At 43.7% G+C, this 20,730-nt stretch overlaps 1 protein-coding gene across 2 annotated transcripts in view; it reads left to right on the top strand.

Annotated features, from left to right (window-relative positions):
- The window catches only part of EPSTI1 (epithelial stromal interaction 1), an 89,950-nt gene that overhangs the window by 40,156 nt on the left and 29,064 nt on the right, over positions 1–20,730 (top strand). For both annotated transcript variants that reach the window (XM_083168939.1, XM_083168938.1), the window contains 6 exons: positions 4,782–4,841; positions 7,059–7,109; positions 7,272–7,352; positions 13,424–13,474; positions 13,640–13,720; positions 15,351–15,434. In XM_083168939.1, the coding sequence (XP_083025065.1) occupies positions 4,782–4,841; positions 7,059–7,109; positions 7,272–7,352; positions 13,424–13,474; positions 13,640–13,720; positions 15,351–15,434 (408 nt within the window). The remainder of the gene's footprint in view (positions 1–4,781; positions 4,842–7,058; positions 7,110–7,271; positions 7,353–13,423; positions 13,475–13,639; positions 13,721–15,350; positions 15,435–20,730) is intronic.

The raw sequence follows: 20,730 nt of genomic DNA, 5'->3' as shown, positions 1-20,730 counted from the left end.
TATAGGCTATGGGCAATGTGATACACCCTGACACAATTCTGGCCTTAGTACTGTACATCCTACCCTACATTTAAAAAATTGACAGCTGCTGATTGGTTGGTACTTTGTCTCTCTCCACTTTATCTCTGCGTAAGCTTTGATACATCTCACCCAATACTTTTTTGTCCAATCTAATGGTCAAAAAGAACAAGGTAAGAAGCAGCATTAAGCAGTAATTGAAATACTGTAGCTGTAAAAAAAATAATAATAATCACACAGTGCGGTGAATGAAAATTGTATGCATTGCCCATATCCATCTTTATCCACCCTCTATAGCTGTGGTCTGTGTGCATCGTGTGACATAGGGCCTGATTCAGACCTGATCGCTGCTGTGCGAATTCGCACAGTGGCAGATTATCATTAAACTGCGCATGCGTCTGAGCAGCAATGCACATGCGCGATGCAATCCAGCGATGAAATCCTGCTACTTTTTTCCTTCGCTAGCCATCGCAAGGTGATTGACAGGAAGCCAGTGATTGAGGGTGGTAACCGGCCGTTTAGTGGGAGTGCCAAAGAGAAAAGTGTGCCAGAACGCTGGGCATTCCCATGGAAATTGCCCATTGACGTGGGTGCCAGGTGCGGGTAGTTGACATCACCGGATGTCAGCTGCCCACCCACTTCCTTCAGAATGTCCACGTACATCTAAGGTTACTCTGAGCAACCTTAGATGTGCGTGTGCCTTCCACATCATTCCATGGTCGGTGAAAATCAAATGATGTGGGTGTTCCCCCCGCAACCTACAAATGGATGTATGTGTCAAACATCCATTCGCAGCCAGTGCATGCAAACACACGCTGCAAATGGGTGGTGGCGCAGCCTTGCGAATCAACCAGTATAACCCCCTGTATTTAGGGCTGGATGTGTATTATGTCAAAAGAGGAGATCCAATTATCTGCTGTAAATTACTGTGGCTAATGGATGCCCCGTGGGCTATCCAATTAGCTCTGATAGCCGTCACTTATCAAGAATGATGCTTCACGTGCATCAGGCATGCAAATCAGAATCGTTGATAACCAGCCCTTACAGACCTGTTTTTCCATAATGTATGGGTCAAATGTGTTATTGCCTGAAAATTGGTCCTTTTTTAGCCAGAAAGAAATGTCTATCTATAATAGGATAGCCCAGTAATGACAAGCAGGCTACATGTTAATAGCCATATAATTAGTTCAAGTAACTGGATATCCCTCAAAAGAGCGTAAACATAAAATAAAGATATTCCATGGTATTCCATGTATATGCTTGGACACTCCTGATCCCATTTATGTGTGGAGTTTGTTGTGTTAGTTTTAGAAGCAAACTTTTTATGTTATTTTGTTCTTATTTTTTCTCTGAAAAAGACTGAATTCTGGAAAGAGGGATTATATTTCAATCACTACACCTAGAAAAAAGCGGTTTCATGTAAAGGTGGTTAACATCTAACTTATATGAATTACATTTTACTTGATATAATTCACTTATTAAATATATACTTAATGGCTTAATCATTGCAGTTGACTTGCTTAACTATAACTGAAAAAAAATTGTGTACTAAAAAGAAATATTATTTGTGCTACCTAAATGTATTTTTTATTGATGTAATAACAGACTAGCGATGTCAAATACCACCAAAGCCTTTTTTTTCACTATCCGCAAAAAATATTGATAATTTTTTGTGAAATGAATAAAACATGTTGGAACCTTCTCAAGAATGAAATGGTTGGAATATCAAATTGTAAACAGCCACATTGATCAGTTTTTATGTATTTACAAACAATTGGTCAAAATTGCTTCTAATGGAATTGGGGTGATTAAACTTGTAAACTGGAGCAGTCAGTGCAACATGTGAGCAAAATGTAGAGCTGTTACAATCTTCTAAATTAAAACAAAGCTATAAAGCTTTTCTAAAAATCTTGCTCACAATCTGAATTATTGTAGACATTTTTGCTCACTTAGGTGCCAATTTACCACCAAATGCATCTGAGTATGTGGCGCTTCCAATACCACCGGGCACAGCCCCCACCCTGACTCTTAATGCCCATACACACTAGAAGATTATCTTTCCAATCTGGCTGGTTGGATTGAAAATCTGGAAATTTCAGAGAACAAATTAAAATTGACTGCTCCCAAAAGCTGGAAAATGAATGAAAGCAGTCATCTGTGTAAAGGCCCATACACACTAGAAGATCTTGGCATCAATCTCGTTCAGAAAGGAGCTTCTGAAAGATATTGATGGCAATATCTTCTAGTGTGTGTATGCCTAATATCTTTAACAATGTGCCCCACTGCTCATTGTTAAAGATATTGACATCTTCCGGACATGCAGGTCAATCTGCCAATATTGCTCATGCCGTTTGCACCCAGTGTTCAGTGTGGATGCACAATATCTTTCATGATCAGCTCAATGGAAATTGTTCACCAATATCTTTCGTCTTTCATATCTTCTAGTGTGTATAGACCTTAAATTGACCAATTTGTCTGTAGGACCAATTTGTGTCTGTTTTCCATAATTAGGAGCAAATGGTCAATTGTCATTTGCTCCCAAAAGTTTCCAGATTTTCATTCCAACCAGCCAGATTGAAAAGATAATCTTCATGTTTGTATGGGCCTATATTCACTGATGATTGGTACTGTTGGAGCACTACCAGCCATTGGATACTTCTCTGCTGCATGAGCCCCGGTGCTATAAAAAAGGTGTTGCTTTGCAGCATCACCGGAGGTCATGCAGCAGTGCAGGAGGACCCGATAACCAGCAAGCCCCCTCCGGAAAACCAATTACTGTTCCCTGGCTGTAGGGGCAGGGCCGGTGCAAGGTTTCTTGACACCCTAGGCAAAAATTCTGCATAACATAACATAACATTCTTCGGCATAAGTGTGGAGGTGTTGAGATAGACATTCTCAGAGTGTGCGAGAGAGGCTGGGTACACACTAGTAGATATATATATATATATATATATATAATCTATAATCTATTTATTAGTAAAACATATTGCCACAGTAATTGCCTTGCTAAAGGAGCACACAGTATGTACCCTGAAACCTTGGCACCATTTGATGATTAAATAACCCCTTTTGCCTGGATGTATGGTCTCAGAGTGCCACTGCCTGTTAAATTACCATAACATATTACACGGAATCCAGAGGGCACATACTGTACATGCACACACAGTGATATAACTTACTGTGCTGCTGCTAGGGGCCCTGTTCTGGTGCTGCCTGGGTGAAGGGTATCCTCAGGCTGCAACCTGAATTCACGTGGGTGGGCAGGGCTAGATTGCACCGCGGCTAAAATGCTGTTCTGCAGCTGCTGCTATGCTATTCCCCATGGCTGCGCAAAATGATGTTGTGTCTGCACCGGCATCCTGGGCAAGGGGGTTGCGGGAGCTGCTGCAGGACCATTCTTTGCGGCTGAGTGCACCGCCGCTGGATTACAGGTGGGGGGTCCGCGTATGCCCCCTCCTGTTGCTAAGACCCTGGTGTTTCCAGCAGAGTGACTCATCGGCAGCACAGAGGAGGAAGTGCTCTCCGGGGGAGAGCCTTCTACACTCCTCGGCTCCTGGAGCTTGCGCACAGAAAGATCAGCACTGACTGGTATGTTCTGTGGCGGGGAAGGGAGGTTTGCGGGCGCCGCTCTCGGCAGGGGATACAACACGGGCGAGGTGTGGATGGATGGGGTGCGTGCAGCTGTATCGCTACACGGCCGCCTCTGACCTGTTCCAGGGGAGGGAGGGTGGTTTGCGATGCCCCACACCTGGCTCCACGGGGTTAGGGGGGTGCGGCAGCCCTACCGCTCACCCACCGCCGACCAGCTCCAGATCCACGGGGATGCCGCTCACACCAGGCTCCACTGAGGGTGGGGGTGGCTGCTCTGAAGTGCCGCCCTCCAGTGGCCGGCGCCCTAGGCAAATGCCTAAAGCTGCCTAGTGGTGGCGCCGGCCCTGTGTAGGGGAGTATGATTTTCTTTTTAACTTTTTTCTACAGTGATTAGCTTAAGTGTCCATGGGACACACATAGCTGATCACATCGGCCAGGTCCCTGTACAACAAGTATTTCTGCAGGTGGCAGGGTCCGCAGTGATTATTACCCTCTCATGATGACATCGTTATCATACTGCTCACTGCAGTACTTTTTGTAAAAAAAAAATTATTAGCAAATACGGCCACATTGCATTATCCCATTATAAGTATGGGAAATGCGATATGGTCACAAAAAATAAGGTTTTGGAGCAGTATTTCATGAAGAATGTTCTAATTACTTGGCCAAGACTTGTTGTAGGAACCTACATCCACTGCTGCCCCCCCCCCCATCCTTTGCTCAAGTGTCAGCAGCAGCAGAAGCCTCTCACCCCAGCCAGGCACATTCTGGGCTGCCATGGGGCCAGGGAGGGTCAGGCACAGTGTACACACTCGCAAGCTTCTGTACACAGAAGCTTCTGCAGGGATAACGTCAGTCGTAATTTGCCAAAAGGGCCAAATATTTGGAGGACAGTATTATATGTTATTATAATGATAGTATTATAATAGAGAAGAGATCTAGCAGAATTTCACCCCTGCCTTTTAGTGATCGTTATGGCAACAGTATCATTTGCTACACAATATAATAATTAGTTCTTCCTCTTCCAGACAAAGAGGCAGGCACGTGGCACAAGAGCTGACACCATAGGAAATAAAGGGATGAATAGACAAATATAACATTCTTTTCTAGATGATTTATTATATTACCCGAATAATACATGTTCACATAACAATGTGGAACATTTCTTACAGGTTAATGAAGAAGACGAAGACTATATACTTCAGCAAGTACTGGAAGAGTCGAGACAAATGGTATGAGAACACTGTAACATGTTATTGACAGGTTATATAATAAAGTGATATACTTAACTGTACAATAAATAGTTGATGCTCAAATGAGAGGGCTTAGAGGCGAAGAGACGATAAGGTAAAATCCTTGTGTTAAATGCACACCACAGAAGAGCTGCATTGTTTCCAGAGAAAGGGATTTGTTAGAAGAAGGCATTGAAACTTGGGAGTGATATGGATATAATAAAAAAGAAGTAGTCTCAATATCAGTTTTAGTTTGAGGAACTAAACTTTTGTAAAAACAAATAGTTAAAAAAGATAGTGAATGAGAGGCATTGGCGAATGTACATTGGGTTCCAGGTGTTCGTGACTAAAGGGCTTCTAGGTCCAGGTGTGCCAACGCCACACACCTTGCACATATATAATTATAATTAACTCTTTGGAATCCCATGCCAGCCAATCACCAGGAAAATGGCAGCCATTCTTACTGGTCATTTGTGCATATACAGTAGTGAAGTTTAGGGGAACATATTATGGGGGTGCCTGGCAATATATGTATGTGTATGTGTATGTGTAGAAGATTCTAGCACAAGGCTAGAGTCTACTGCGCTAAAAGAGAAGAGGGGAGCCATACCAAGTCAGCACACTGGCCCTCGCCTCTCTTTATAATAAACAATTCCACATATGGCGCTGCGCACCAAAGCAACAAAAATAATACAATAAGTCAGCAAATTTATGTACATATAGGGCCTTATTCTAGTTCACTCTTTCTGACAAAATCCTTCTTAGATGGACAAAACCATGTGCACTGCGGGGGGGGGGGGGCAGATGTAAAATGTGCAGAGAGAATTAGATTTGGGTGAGTTTTTTTTGTTTCTGTGCAGGGTAAATACTGGCTGCTTTATTTGTACACTGCAATATAGATCTATAGATAGAAGTAAAACCCCACCCAAATCTAATTCTCTCTGCACAAGTAACATCTGCCCCACCTGCAGTGCACATGGTTTTATCCATCTACAGTAAGAAGGGTTTTGTCAGAAAGAGTGAACTAGAATAAGGCCCATACTGTATACTGTATACTGTATACATGCTGAAAGATTGAAGATCTCTCTTGCGCTTCGGATTATCCAACATTAGATGATAGGATGATTCTCTCTCTTATTTCCAGTGGAATCGTCCATGGATGGGATGTAATGTGTGTCAAGTATGGCTGCTGTGCAGGATGGTGGCAAAAGTCAGAGGTTTTTTAAAGGGGCAATCATTAACAAAGCAAAACCATGCCACCGAACTCGCAAAGCATCACATTCCACCTCTTAGATGTAAACAGAAAAAAAACAGAATACAATTGTGTAATATTGTATTCCACATGTGAATGATTGAGGCAGAGTGGTGCAAAACAGACCCATCCCAGAATTCACACTCCCAGGGTTCTGTTCCAGCCACCCAAATGTGTCGGGTAATGAATACTATTGTATTGTTTTGTGTTTTTATGTTTACTTACTGTAGATGAACAATACCATCATCTAAGGTTCAATAATCCAAAGCACAAGCGAGATCGGTACTTCCTCTTCTCTCTTAAACCACCCTGATGAGAGCTATGCTTTATTAACCCTTTCAGTGCCAACATCTCTGTGAGAGATGCGCAAAAGATCCACTAAAAGTGCCAGCATCACTCACATTTGTTATATAAATTCAAATAAAAATGTTGTGTAATAAAAGATTATATTTCCTATATAAAGGTAAACATTTCAGGTCACAATAAAAAAGTTTTCTTGGCAATTTTCACACCTATTTTGACAAATTCCCTTTGCACTCAAAGAGTTGAGGCAGCCAATATCGGTCACTTGAGAAATATTTCAATATGTAAAAGTTTGTTTAGACTGACTTTTATTCCCGGAGGGGAGAGAAACCATTTAATGGTCGGTCACATGCAAGGGGATGCGAACAGGTCTGAATCAGTCCGACAGTTCTGAATTTTTCCACACATAACAGTGAGATGTTTATGGAACCCTCTCCCAATACCCAACTGTGAACAAGCCCAGTGCAAGCAGGAGAGAGGATCTCCTACATCAGACCATTAAATACACCTGACAGGTTTATATTTCAACAGATAAGCGACATTTGGTATTTAACTCATTAAATGCAATTATTAATCAAAATGACTTGCACTTTACTGTATATGAACTTTTTTGTATACTAAGTATTATTTATTAACTACAATCTTACATATAACCCCACAAGGCAGAAGAAGAGGAAAGGCAGCGGAAAATGAAGGAGTTTCAGCATACACAGGTAAAACCGTAATAATGGTACCACATGTATGAGTTACAGTATTGCTATTTATCAAACATTCCTGTTTATGTGATCCAGAAAAATACATGCCACTGACTTCTTATTTACTGATGTGACGTATTTTCCTGGTGTACAGTACAAGATTGTCTACTTCTTTTGCAGCCAAGGAGCCCTGCTGTTACCCAGGACCTGGGCGAGGAAACACGTGCAATGCGACATTTGCAGACTGGAATAAGTTGGAAGGTACAAAAGAGAATCATTGCTTTGTCTCCTTTGAGCCTGTAAAATCACCAAAATATTGTCAAAGATAAATCACTAGGCGATTCATCGTGCCCATACGGTGCTCTGTCCCCTTTTAACCCGGAAATGGCTTTATTGCGTGAAATATGAGTTAAGGACGTTGTTTGGCCATGCTGTGGATGGCTGTCAGGGAGAGACAGGGAGTGCGAGAGAGAGGATGTCAGGGAGAGAAAGGGGGATAGAGGATGTGAAAGAGAGGGGAGAGGTACTGGGGGGGGAGGAAAGGGTTGGATGGGAGGAAGGAGGGGGAAGGGTACTTATGTAATATCTGGGCTCCCGTTTTTCTTATGAGACCGGGTCCGCTCGCCACGCTTCGGGCACGGTGGCCCGCTGCGCTCGCCACACTATATAAAATCAACTCCATGCGTAGTTGGATAGTAGGGGTATGAAAAAATGGGGTGCATTTAACATGGGAGCCCAGATAATAAATAATTACCGGGGGAGGGAGAGAAAAGGGGGGGGGGGAGAAGAGGTGGAAGGGAGAAGGGGGAAGAGAGGGAGGGGGGAGAGGGAAGGGGGTGGGAAAGGTGGGGGATGGTGAGGGAAGTGGGGTGGCAGAGCGGAGGGGGTGAGGAGGAAGAAGGGAGAGCAGTGTTTTGCAGAAGTTGAACCATACCTCCCAACCGTCCCGGATTCGGCGGGACATTCACGATTTACGGCCGATGTCCCGTCGTCCCGGTACTGCTTACCGCAGTCCCGGCTTCCCGAAACGGTTGGGAGATATAAACCACGATAATATTACGACGAACGGCGAAAACGGGGGTGTGGTCGTATTTCGAGTCACCCTGTGAGGCCACGCCCCTTTTCTCGAGGCCACGCCCCCTTTTCGGGAACGCCCGACCTCCCAACTTTAAAAGTTGGGAGGTATGGTTGAACACAGTCCCTAGCAATGACAGAGCCGGGTAGTGTGGTCCTGCACAGGCTCCCCTGCCCCTGCTCTCTGTGCACTTACACCATGCAGGAGTGAGCGAGAGGATGTCAGAGAGAAAAAGGAGGATAGAGGACGTGAAAGAGAGGGGAGGAAAGAGGTTGGGGGGTGGGGGTGGAGAGGGAAGGGTTGGATGGGAGAGGGAATGGGGGGGAGGAAAGCGGTTGGTGGAGATGAAAGGGGGGGAGGAGACGGAGGGGAGGTGAGGGAATGGGTGAGGGAAGTGGGGGGATGGTGAGGGAAGTGGGGTAGCAGAGCGGAGGGGGTGAGGAGGAAGAAGGGAGAGCAGTGTTTTGTAGAAGTTGAACACAGTCCCTAGCAATGACAGAGCCGGGTAGTGTGGTCCTACACAGGCTCCCCTGCCCCTGCTCTCTGTGCGGAGTTATCTCGTTGGTGGAGGGTCCTTGGTGCAGTTGACTGGCAGCTCCACTGCTAGTAGTTCCGCCTCAGGGTGGAGCTTCTCCCCGGATTAGCCTCAGAGAAGGGGGCACTAAGGAGATTGGGGCTGGCGCTGGGGACCGGCGAATGCTGCGTCCAGGTGAGCAGGAGGCTGGGGAAGGAGGTTGGACACTGGGCGGACAGGTGGCTGCAGTCACAATAGGCTAGAACCGTCAATCTTATGTGTGGGTGAGTGTATAATGCTGGGGGGCGTAGTTGACTATCACTCCACCCAGCGTTATACACACACTCACAGATTGACAGTTCTGGGTTAATATATTAGAGATTTTTGGCAAATGTATATCTGCAATAGTGATTTATATCTGAGAGTATGTAAAACAAGGGAAAGACAATCTTCATAAAAGTATAGAGAAGTTGGTTTGCACAGAAGCTTGTAGCACAGAGCAGGGCTGTAACTACACCTGGGGTTGGTATAGAAATTCCCCCTTTTCCCCCTGCCCTTCAGATTACATGAATAAATACATCCCTATCAACCCCCAGGTGCTTACTTGTGCCTGCAGGTGGTGCTGTGCTCTAGCCACACACCAGAATCTGCAGCAGGTAATAAGCCATGGCTGGGAAGAGGGAGAGGACAGGACTCACAAGGAGGCATGGACCATAGGAAGGTGGCAGGGTCTCTGGAATGACAGCAGCACATAGGTGGATACAAAGTCATTATTTATAATTTGTAAATATCTTTGTATTATTCAGATCATCTTTGTGTTATTTTAATCAAAACTCACCACCAAACATGAAACAAAACAGATGGTGTGTGTTGCGCAATAGCTGCTGGCACAGGGTTTGTCAAAACCCTAGATTTAGGATAGAAAAAAGAAGGATATGTGCCAGCGCTTGCTGTTTCAATAATTACACGGTTCTCTAAAAATTATTTAATAAAAATGAACATATATAATACATACATACATACATACATACATTTAATATGAAAAATAATTGGCCAGTGTTTCCACAACGGAAGCGCTTCCGCGTAGCCAGGCGGATAGCGCTCGTTATTTCTTGACTGCAGGGACCCCCCGCTGCCGCCGCCGCAAGCTTTATATACACAGCCGCAGGACAGGTACCCCCGTGGCACGGGGGGGGGGGGGCGAAATGCCGCCCTCCACTGGCCGGCGCCCTAGGCAAATGCCTAGATTTGCCTAGTGGTGGCGCTGGCCCTGAATAGTCCCTTAGTAGGGGAATGTTTGAAGCTGACAGGTGTAATAGTATATTACCATCCAATTTGTCTGGTAGATTTGTAGCCAGATGTCTGTGACAACAAGAGTTCTGTGGTGCCTTATGTTTTCAAAGGCTCAAGATTCCCATGTGACGATCTTCCCTTCTTGTGTAACCCATACGATTTTATCCAGATATTCAAAGGGACGTCAGAGGGATAATGATTAACTTGGTCACTTTTAGGATGAAGTCAGCGATTTTTGGTGTGCTCAACGCATTTCCCTGGAATATACACCTCCGGCTTCCTCAGGAGCAAGTCACCATCAAACATACTCATGGGCAGGGGTGGCACACCCTAATGTTTGCCCCCCCCCTCACCAGGGCTGGCGCTACCCGCTCAGCATAGGATGCAGAGCAGGGAGGCGACAAGCAGAAATGGTGCTCTCCCTGCTCTGCATCCATAATGCTGCTGTCCTGCTGCCAGCACTGCGCTTGTCACTCTGTCTAACAGGCAGCTGCAGTGATGGCAGCTAGATGCTCGTCGCACCGCCCTGTGAAGTGGATTCTGAAAAGAAGGTGTAGCTACCCGTGGCAGAGAGGGCAGAGCTACCGGGGTCCAGACCATAGCTGCTGTACAGTATTTCAGAGGGAGATCCGCAGCGGTGGTATTACTATGGCATTATGTATATTGCACTGCGGGGAGCATTAAGTATTTGACACTACAAGAGTATTATGTATATGGTACTACAGGGAGCATTATGTATTTGGCACTACAGGGGCATTACATACAGTATATGGCACTATGATTGACCTTACGTATATGGTACTACGGGGAGCATTTTGTGTATGGCACTACGGGGGTGCCTACATAAATGGCGCTACGGTTGGCAATATATACATATGTGTATACTTAACTCTTTGGAAGTAGACTAGATATTTGTGCATATAAAGTAGTGAAGTTTAAGGGAACACATTGCGGGGGTGCCTGGCAATATATGTATGTGCATGTGTAGAAGATTCTAGTACAAGGCTAGAGTCTACTGCGCTAAAAGAGAAGAGGAGGGCCATACCAAGTCAGCACACTGGCCCTCGCCTCTCTTTATAATAAACAATTCCACCTATGGCGCTGCGCACCAAAGCAGCAAAGATAATAAAATTATAAGTCACCAAACTTATGTACATATACTGTATACTATAGAAATGCTGAAAAATGTACGATCTCTCTTGCACTTTGGATTGTCCAACATTAGATCATAGGATGATTCTCTCTTATTTCCAGTGGATGAGATGTATTCGCTTATTTCCATGGATGAGATGTAATGTGTGGCAAGTCTGGCTGCTATGCAGGATGGTGGCAAAAGTCAGAGGTTTTTTAAAGGGGCAATCATTTACAAAGCAAAACCATGCCACCGGACTCGCAAAGCATCACATTGCTGGGTGCGATGAGATGCTCCCATCACACATCTCATTGCATTGCAAAACCGATGCGATGCTATCTAGTCCAAATTGTATACAATAATTGTACCATGTATGGGCACCTTTATGCTGTATTAAGGCAGCCAATATCGGTCACGTAAAATATTTCAATATGTCCACAGAAATCACTTAAAAATCAATCAGATTTTTGCAGGGTATGATGGCTATCGGCCTGTTTGTGGAATCATCTTCCAACTGTACCCACAGGTCCCAGGGAGGTTGGCAATGATTCAGCCTCTAGGCATCAGTGGCTGAATGGCTGGATCTCATCTTACTTGACCACCTGTCTGTGTGGCTAATTTGACATGGATTATGTTGCCAGCTTTAGGTAGAATGTAAAGGAGAGAGGTAAAGTAAAAACCAGTCAGCTCCTAACTGTCATGCAACACGCTGTGTTTGAAAAATTACTGTTATGAACTGATTGGCTGGTACTTTATCTCTCTACACTATATGGCTCTCCAAGGCTTAGTATATCTCCCCCAAAGTCCATCATCTGAACTGACAAGATCAGCAGGTTCCACATACATTTCCACACATAAAAGTGAGATGTTCATGAACCCTCTCCCAATACTTAACTGTGAACAACCCCAGTGCAAGCAGAGAGGATCTCGGTACTTGTGTATTATCACGGCGCCCAATAAGCAAATAGCTTAGTGGGCTATTCTGCGTAGGAAAATCGCATCGCAAAGCAATGAAGAAGGCAAGTCAGATGCTTGGTTGCATAGGGAGAGGTATCAGCAGTAGAAACAAAGAAGTAATAATGCCACTGTATACTGTGGATCATTGGGACGACCTCATCTAAAAGTCATGTGTTCAGTTCTGGAGGCCATATCTCCAGAAGGATATAAATACATTAGAGACTGTACAAAGAAGGGCAACTATTATGGTGCATGGCCTACATCACAAAACGTACCAGGAAAGACTAAAAGATCTTAATATGTATAATTTAGAGCAGAGAAGGGAAAGAGGGGACATGACAGAAACTTTCAAATATATCAAGGGTTTTAACAAGGTACAGGTGGGAGACATTCTTCACAGGAAGAGGAGCAACAGAACACGAGGACATGCACTGAAACTAGAGGGAGGAAGATTCAGGGGGAATGTGAGGAAGAATTACTTCACAGAAAGAGTAGTATTTAATTTATTTTTTTATAGTAGATAAGTGGAATAGCCTCCCATCAGTGGTGGTAGAGGCAAATACAGTAGTACAAGTTAAACATGCTTGGGATAGGCATTCTGATATCCTTACAAAAAAAAAGGATCAAATATGGTTTGAGGTAACTTGTTTAAAAAAGGGGCAGACTAGATGGGCCAAGTGGTTCTTATCTGCCGTCAAATTCTATGTTTCTATGTTACCGTGTATAGTACTGTGTGATGTGAGTTGATTTTATATAGTGTGGCGAGCGCAACGAGCCACCGAGCCCGAAGAGTGGTGAGCTGACGCGGATTACTTAACATGTATTCCGCGTCCCCTCGCCACGCTTCGGGCTTGGTGGCTCGCTGCACTCGCCACTCTATATATAGTCGACTCCACGCCGACGTGGATAGTGGGGATATGAAAAGGTCGGAGGACGCGCTCCGCCGCCGCCGCTCGCTACGCTTTGGGGTGGTGTGGAAAATGGGGGCAGTTTCTGGACACATTCACACCTGCAATATCATACATCTGACACAGTAATGACCACTGACAGGGGGCGGGAAGGACAGGGAGCGGGAAGGTTAAAATTGCATTGCATGGTACTATAACGTAATGCGATGCAATGCGATTTCACTACGTTACCATACGTAACAAAACTGGGCGCCGTTATAATACACAAGTACCAGGATCTCCTACATCAGACCATTAAATACACGGGTTTATATTTTAAAAGATAAGTGAGATTTGGTATTTAACTCATTAAATGCAATTATTAATCAAAATTACTTGCACTTTACTGTATATGAACATTTTTGGATACTAAGTATTATTTATTAACTACAATCTTACATATAACCCCACAAGGCAGAAGAAGAGGAAAGGCAGTGGAAAATGAAGGAGTTTCAGCATACACAGGTAAAACCGTAATACTAATGGTACCACATGTATTAGTTACAGTATTGCTATTTATCAAACATTCCTGTTTATGTGATCCAGAAAAATACATGCCACTGACTTCTTATTTACTGATGTGACATATTTTCCTGGTGTACAGTACAAGATTGTCTACTTCTTTTGCAGCCAAGGAGCCCTGCTGTTACCCAGGACCTGGGCGAGGAAACACGTACAATGCAACATTTGCAGACTGGAATAAGTTGGAAGGTACAAAAGAGAATCGTTGCTTTGTCTCCTTGGAGCCTATAAAATCACCAAAACATTGTCAAAGAGAAATCATTTTTGGCAAAGTCATTCCTGCAATAATGATTTATATCTTAGAGTATGTAAAACAAGGGAAAGACAAGGACACCTACAATCAGGGGAATAACTAGATATTCGTAGGCCCCATTGCAAAAAGTTGTAAAGGCCCCCTATTTAGCGACTGATGGTGATAAATCAGTGGCGGAACTCCCGGAGGCAGTGGAGTAATCTCCCGCCGGGCGCCAGCCTTTATGGGGGCACTGGTTCCATTGCCTCCCATGGGTATCCCCCCCCCCCGCACGTGCCTCCCTGTCACCTGGATCTCTGCTTACTGATCTGTGGAAGTTGCCTGACATCCGCCTGAGCAAGTGAGAGCAACAGTGGTGAGGTGCCTGGAGGGCTCTACCCTGCTGCCGCAAGGTCACCGCCAGTTTTCTGCTCTTCCGCTTTCGGTAGATCCACGTCTGAAGAAGGAGTTACCTCCGAAACATGTCACGCTGGATGCCAATACACTGACGGGAGGATACCATCCAATATCACCTTTGCAAATTTGAACCTGCATTTTTAAATATTGTCTGTTAAAATTTTATATGTAATAAAGCTTACCTATCTGGTTAATATATTCCCTAACGGGTCCAGATTTTTTCACATATCAGTTGAGCCCCATGCGCCATCTCTGCAGACCTAGTGCCTTATTTCTGTGCTTACTAGAATTGTAGAGACGTAAGATAGGGTTGGGTGCGGATGTGAGATAGGGTTGGGTGCTTACTAGAATTGGAGAGATGTGAGATAGAGTTGGGTGCTTACTAGAATTGGAGAGATGTGAGATAGGATTGGGTTCTTACTAGAATTGTAGAGATGTGAGATAGGATTGGGTTCTTACTAGAATTGGAGAGATGTGAGATAGGATTGGGTTCTTACTAGAATTGTAGAGATGTGAGATAGGATTCTGTTCTTACTAGAATTGTAGAGATGTGAGATAGGGTGGGGTGCTTTCTAGAATTGGAGAGACGTGAGATAGAGTTGGCGGCAAACCCTAAAGGTGCCCACAGACGCTACAATTGTACTGTGCTATGCGTTTTTGACTGTACAATGGTTCTATACAATTTTTCTTCCAGCTTGCTATGAGATGTGCACTTGGATGCATGTGATGAACCCATGTTTGTAATGTTAAATTTCAGATGTAGTCTAAAAAGTACGTGCAGCACGTACTTTTTTAGACATACAATATCGGGCTCCAGGGAACATAAACAACATCCAATAATTGTACATAAGATGCAATTTGTGCTTAAAAAGTACAAAACGCATTCGATAATTGTAGCGTCTGTGGGCACCTTTAGTGATACCAAATTTACACATAATGTAAGTATGAACTGATCATTTTACTCATACAGATGCAATGCATATATTATTAGTGTAATCAAGGCAGTTGGTACCAGCAATACATATACTGTAGCTTTAGCCATATTTCGTTATACATGGGTTTATTGATTAGTACTGTATACCTGGTACTGTAATTACTTTACTTACAAAAATTACTTCAACTCAACTTCCATTGCAATTAATGTCTCATAATATCTAATACTTATTCCAGCCAGTACAGCAGACTTATAGGCAGATGCAAAAGGTGGAAGAAGAAAGGCAACTCAAGCAGATGAAAGAACAGCAACGCAAAAAGGTATAATATCGTATGAATACATATTTATATGTTCCTCACAATAAAACACACCCTACTGTATGTATGCTCATTTATACTGTGTGTAATTTAAGGCAAATCTTATGTATTGCTTTAAAGTACATTTGTCACCTACACAAAATAAGGCAACAATACTGTGGGCTGAGACAACATTCCGAAGACTTTATCCTATCAATTTACTAGGAATGAGCAAATTTTAGAATGGCCAGATATTCACATCAATGCCTCACCGCTCATTGCTCATCGCCAGGCCATACACACTGGGCAGCTTTGAGCTGAAGCCGCTCAAATTTGGTGTTATGAGCGGCTTTCAGCTCAAAATCGGCTAGTGTATATCGGCCTTTACAATGGCCAGGTCCCAATGTTCTATGTTAATGTCATTAGTTTCTAGTAGTCTTGTGTTAAAAGGAGAAAAATTAAATTAAGTCTCTATCTTAAGGATGCTATTCTCCCTTGTAGATCAAGTGGGAAGATGTCCTCTAAGTCCCCATCCATTAGCTCACATTTCAAAACCAAACACTATAGCCCCAGTTCTTGATCCCAGCAGGTCCAGGATGTAGCAGTGCTATAAAGCCATTTAGCATACACTTCCCATTTCCTGCCATTAGAATCTTACCAGGGGTTACAGCTCTAAAATTTGAGGGAACTCCACCAAACATCTACATGAGGGAAGCTTCCTCAGAGGGAAAACTATAGTGTGTATAAGTAAGGTACAGTAATGTGGACTTAGCTTTTTCTACTAACACTGTCTAGGGATATCACACCATAGGGCAGTGTTTTTTCAACCACTGTGCCGTGACACACTAGTGTGCCTTGAGCTGTTCTCAAGTGTGCCCCCAGATCTAAAGATGCCCAAACCAGTTTACAGCCACCACCAGTTCAACTGTTATTTACTGGCCTCTTCTTTTCATGTAAAGGGCCAATGTATTTTATTTTTGTTACCTGTGGGGAACAGTGTGATTGTTTTTTATATGGGGACAATAGGTTTTTGTTTTTTTCCTGTGGGGGCCAATGTGTTTTGCCCTGTGGGGATCTCATGGTGTGCCTTGGCAATTTTAAAATCTTATTTAGTGTGCTGCACGGTAAAGAGGTTGAAAATCACGCCATAGGGTGTAAGTATACTGTAAGCAGTTTTACCAAAAGTAGAGCCGGATTAAGGCTCCATGGGGCATGGGGTACTTAATATTTAATAGCATCTGAGTTTAGTGGCCATGCAGAATGCTGGACAAACTCAGAAGTTTTTTAAAGGGCCAGTCATTTACAAGGCATGCTTTTGCCTTGTAATGATTGCACCTTTATAAAATATGTTTTGCGTTTAGACAACATTACACACGGCTGCCAAACTCAGATGCAGATCTGGCCCAAATAAATTTTTATGCGCCCCCCCCCCCCCCCTTGTCTTTCATACATACATAGAAAGGCGGGAATGAGGGCAGAGAAAGAGAAAGGGGTGTGAGAGAGAGGGGGGAGGAGGGGAGAGAGAGAGATGAATGAGGGCAGAGAGAGAGGGGGAGATAGATTGGCAGAAAAAGGTTTGAAAATACACTTACCACACACTGGTGAATATGCAGGCTGCCACCAGCCACAGCATGCAGCACCTTGCTGATTCCCCTGGTGGCCGGCAGGATCCAGAAGTAGGTCCCCACACACAGAATCCATCTGGGATGCAGGCTCCAGCGCTTTGTTCAGCTCTCAGTTCCTCCAGACTGCCGCAGCCATTACAACCAATCTAAAACCCTTACAGCAAAGCAACTGATTGAGCCATGAGCATCTTAGAATAATTGTCTGCCACAGTCCGGATGAATAGAGTACTGCTCAGTAATGTTAGCAGTCACTCGGTTATGGTCCCAATCAGTCCCCTCTGCATTTGCCACTGACGCTGAGTCCACCTGCAAACAGGGGAGAAACACAGGGGAGGACAAACTGGCTTATAGAGCTGCCGTTAGAAGGAGCAAGACAGAGGTATGTGAACCTCCTCAAATCCGGCTCTCACTGACAGCAGGTATGGGGGGCCCCTGAGGCTAGGGGGACCTAGGGTAACATACCCCCTGGGCACCCCCTTTAATCTGGTTCTGACCAAAAGGTATATAAGGCACTTAAATAGGGTTGTGTTTCCAACCGTAGCTCCTTGAAAAGTAGTTGTACACATAAGAGTAGCAAAAGCTGGTGAACAAGCCTCTAGGCGAAACGCGCGTCCAGGAGTGGGTATGACCGTCACAGATGGGGATTAGAGATGCCTACAGGAGAGATATGGAATGCCTATTAAGCTAAATATATTTCGGTACTTATGTAGTATCTGGGCTGCCGATTTTGTGATTGTATACCTTACCTTAAGGCATACAATCAGATGCGATGCGATTCGATTTTGCATAGGATTCAATGTTAAGAAGGTCCTGTTCATTTCCCCACTATCCAAGTGGGCATAGAGTTGATTCTATATAGTGTGGCGAGCGCAGCGAGCCACCGAGCCCGAATCGTGGCGAGCGAAGCGAGCCCCGCGAGGGGACGCATATTTCTTAAAAAGTATTCTGTGTCCCCTCGCGGGGCTCGCTACGCTCGCCACGCTTCGGGCTCGGTGGCTCGCTACGCTCGCCACAGGTTTATATCCAACTCCATGCCCACTTGGATAGTGGGGAAAGGAAAAGGACCCCTTTTTCCCATTGAATTCTATGTTAAAATGGACTCAGACCATTTTAACATTGAATCCTATGGAAAAATCTTGACCATCGCATACGATTTGGTCGCATGCGATGCGATGCGATGCGATCCGATCCGATTTCTAAATCGGACGCCCAGATACTACATAAGTACCTATATTTCTATTCAGCCCATCTACCCTTTTACTGTTTTTTTATGGATAGAATGTACCACAGGGGTTTTCAATCAAGAAATACTGTAGATGATATGATTAACTACTATTGGGAATTCAGAGTATATTATATTAGAGTGTATATTGCTTATAAAGACTATATGTAAATAACAGATATATAATTGACACTCTTCCTATACCTCATGTTAAGGGACTCTCATTGGGTCCAGTCCAGGTATGACCCCCTGCGCTGGTTTTTAACTAACAGGAGTGAAACTAGGCACTGGGCCACAAATGCAGATCCCTATATCTTCCTTGTACTGCTCTCAGTATCTGGTCTCTATAGAATTGTTCTCTCATGCGGACCGTTCACTGTCCAGGAGACACAGGGCCGGACAGCAGAAACAATCTGAGACACAGGAGAGCAGCTTGATTTCTTTCTTTCTCTTTCCCAAACACAGAAACTTATCTCCCTGTTAAAGATATTGATCTGAGCATCTATATTTAATAATTATAAGAAAAATGTACCATTATGAGGATGCCACGGGACAATGCTGTGGTAATCCATCTGTGATGATCACTTAAGTACCATCAAAGATATTTTATTACACATACTTTATTTAGGTTGTTTATGTAACATTCACAAGTATATTAGTTATAGTAAATATCAGCCGGGCTAAATTAATGCCTCCTGGGATAAAATCCCTATATTAAGACCATTTCTAACTAAGGCTGATACATACAAAGAAAACTTTCACCCTTTTTTCACCTCTCACTTATATTTATTTTTCTTTTTTCCACAATTGTGATACTGCTATATTGTTCTCATCTATAATTATTCAGTGGCATTAGTACATGTGATCATAATATGTGCATATGAGTCTCATTTTAATGTATATCAATAAAGTATATTAGATTTTATTAAGCAGTGCCTAAAAAAAGTCATCTTTCCTTCTCCAGTTTCCTTGACATAAGAGTAGCAGCACTAAGATAAATTTATGTTAGCGCTACTCTTTTGTGTATTACTGTGTAAGTATACTGTACCTGCTCATAGTGGAGAAAATGGTACGGTTTATCTATGCGCACAAGTACGCTTTATTTAATGCATATTTTCCTGTATGCATTGGAGTGCCAGTGTGCATAACACTAATTAGCTTCTGTCATTTAATATGTTTTTGTCAATAAAAGTGATAAATACAGATGGAGGGCGCGCGTGCACGATACGCCCGATCGCCCGTGGCAACCACCGGTCCCCCTCGCCGCTCCGACCCCCCCCCCCCCGAACTGGTTAGCATCTCCTTGCAGCGGAGATGGGCTGGGAGACGCTGCCCAGCCGCCGCCATTCTGGGACGCGCGTCCCAGTCTCTATCGCCGGCGCCGCCAGCGCAAGGGATCTGTTGAGCGCCGGGGATAGATTAGGCCAGCTCCATCTGTACTAATAGGTTTCAAGTCATGTTATATACTGTACTCTATTAACCCTCCGGTTTAGAGAAAGCTTTGGAGAAACGTACTATTGGAATGAGCAAGCACTGTATCATTCAGTGTGCTGCACTTCTTTATATGTACTTTGCATTGTGGCAGTCATTTGCTGATAACTTATACTATTTTATGTAGAAATCTATAGGACAAAGAGGAATAGCAGTGAGGACCAGCCCATAGTATCTTGGTGACATAGAGCAATATTCTAGGCTATACATAGGAATGGGCCAGACCTTGCTACCTGAGATTCACACATTAAGAACTTCAGATTGGCTATATAATCAAAGGGTTAGTACAATACCATTGAGAATAATTTATTATATACCAGACAAGTATGTTCTGTGATGAATAACCATGATATAAGTGGGTGATTGGTGATATGTATGGATGGTGTAATTGTTTGCATTACTGCCTCACAGCGCTGAGGTCATGTGTTCGATTCCCACCATGGCCCTAACTGTGCAGAGTTTGTATATTCTCCCCGTACTTGCGTGGGTTTCCTCCGGGTACTCCGGTTTCCTCCCACAATCCATAAAAATATATATACTGTTAGGCTAATTGGCTCCCAACAAAATTAACCCTAGAATGTCTGTGTGTGCGTGTACATGTGATAGGGAATATAGATTGTAAGCTTCACTGGGCAGGGACTGATGTGAATGTTCAAATAGTCTCTGTAAAGCGCTGCGGAATATGTGTGCGCTATATAAGAAACGGCTAATAAATAAATAATAATAAATAAGTAATTACTGATTTTCGTGGGCTCTGTACAGTACACGAATGATCTAATGAGATAGCACATGTGTTGTCTGTCAGGGGCACATATAGTAACACAAATAGTTTTCCAATATCTCTGCATCAACAGCTAAATTGCTGTCCATCCGAAGACCATTCCCAGTATAATAAATTACAAGGATAGTGAATTCTCACATTTTGGCCCCTATTCAGATCTGATTGCAATACAAATTTGTTTGGAAAATGGGCAAAACCATG

The sequence above is a fragment of the Crinia signifera genome, chromosome 2 (genome assembly GCF_055691185.1).
Source record: "Crinia signifera chromosome 2, ASM5569118v1, whole genome shotgun sequence".
Lineage (NCBI taxonomy): Eukaryota > Metazoa > Chordata > Amphibia > Anura > Myobatrachidae > Crinia > Crinia signifera.
Note: the sequence above shows the minus strand (reverse complement) of the source record. Positions and strands in the feature narration are given on the sequence as shown.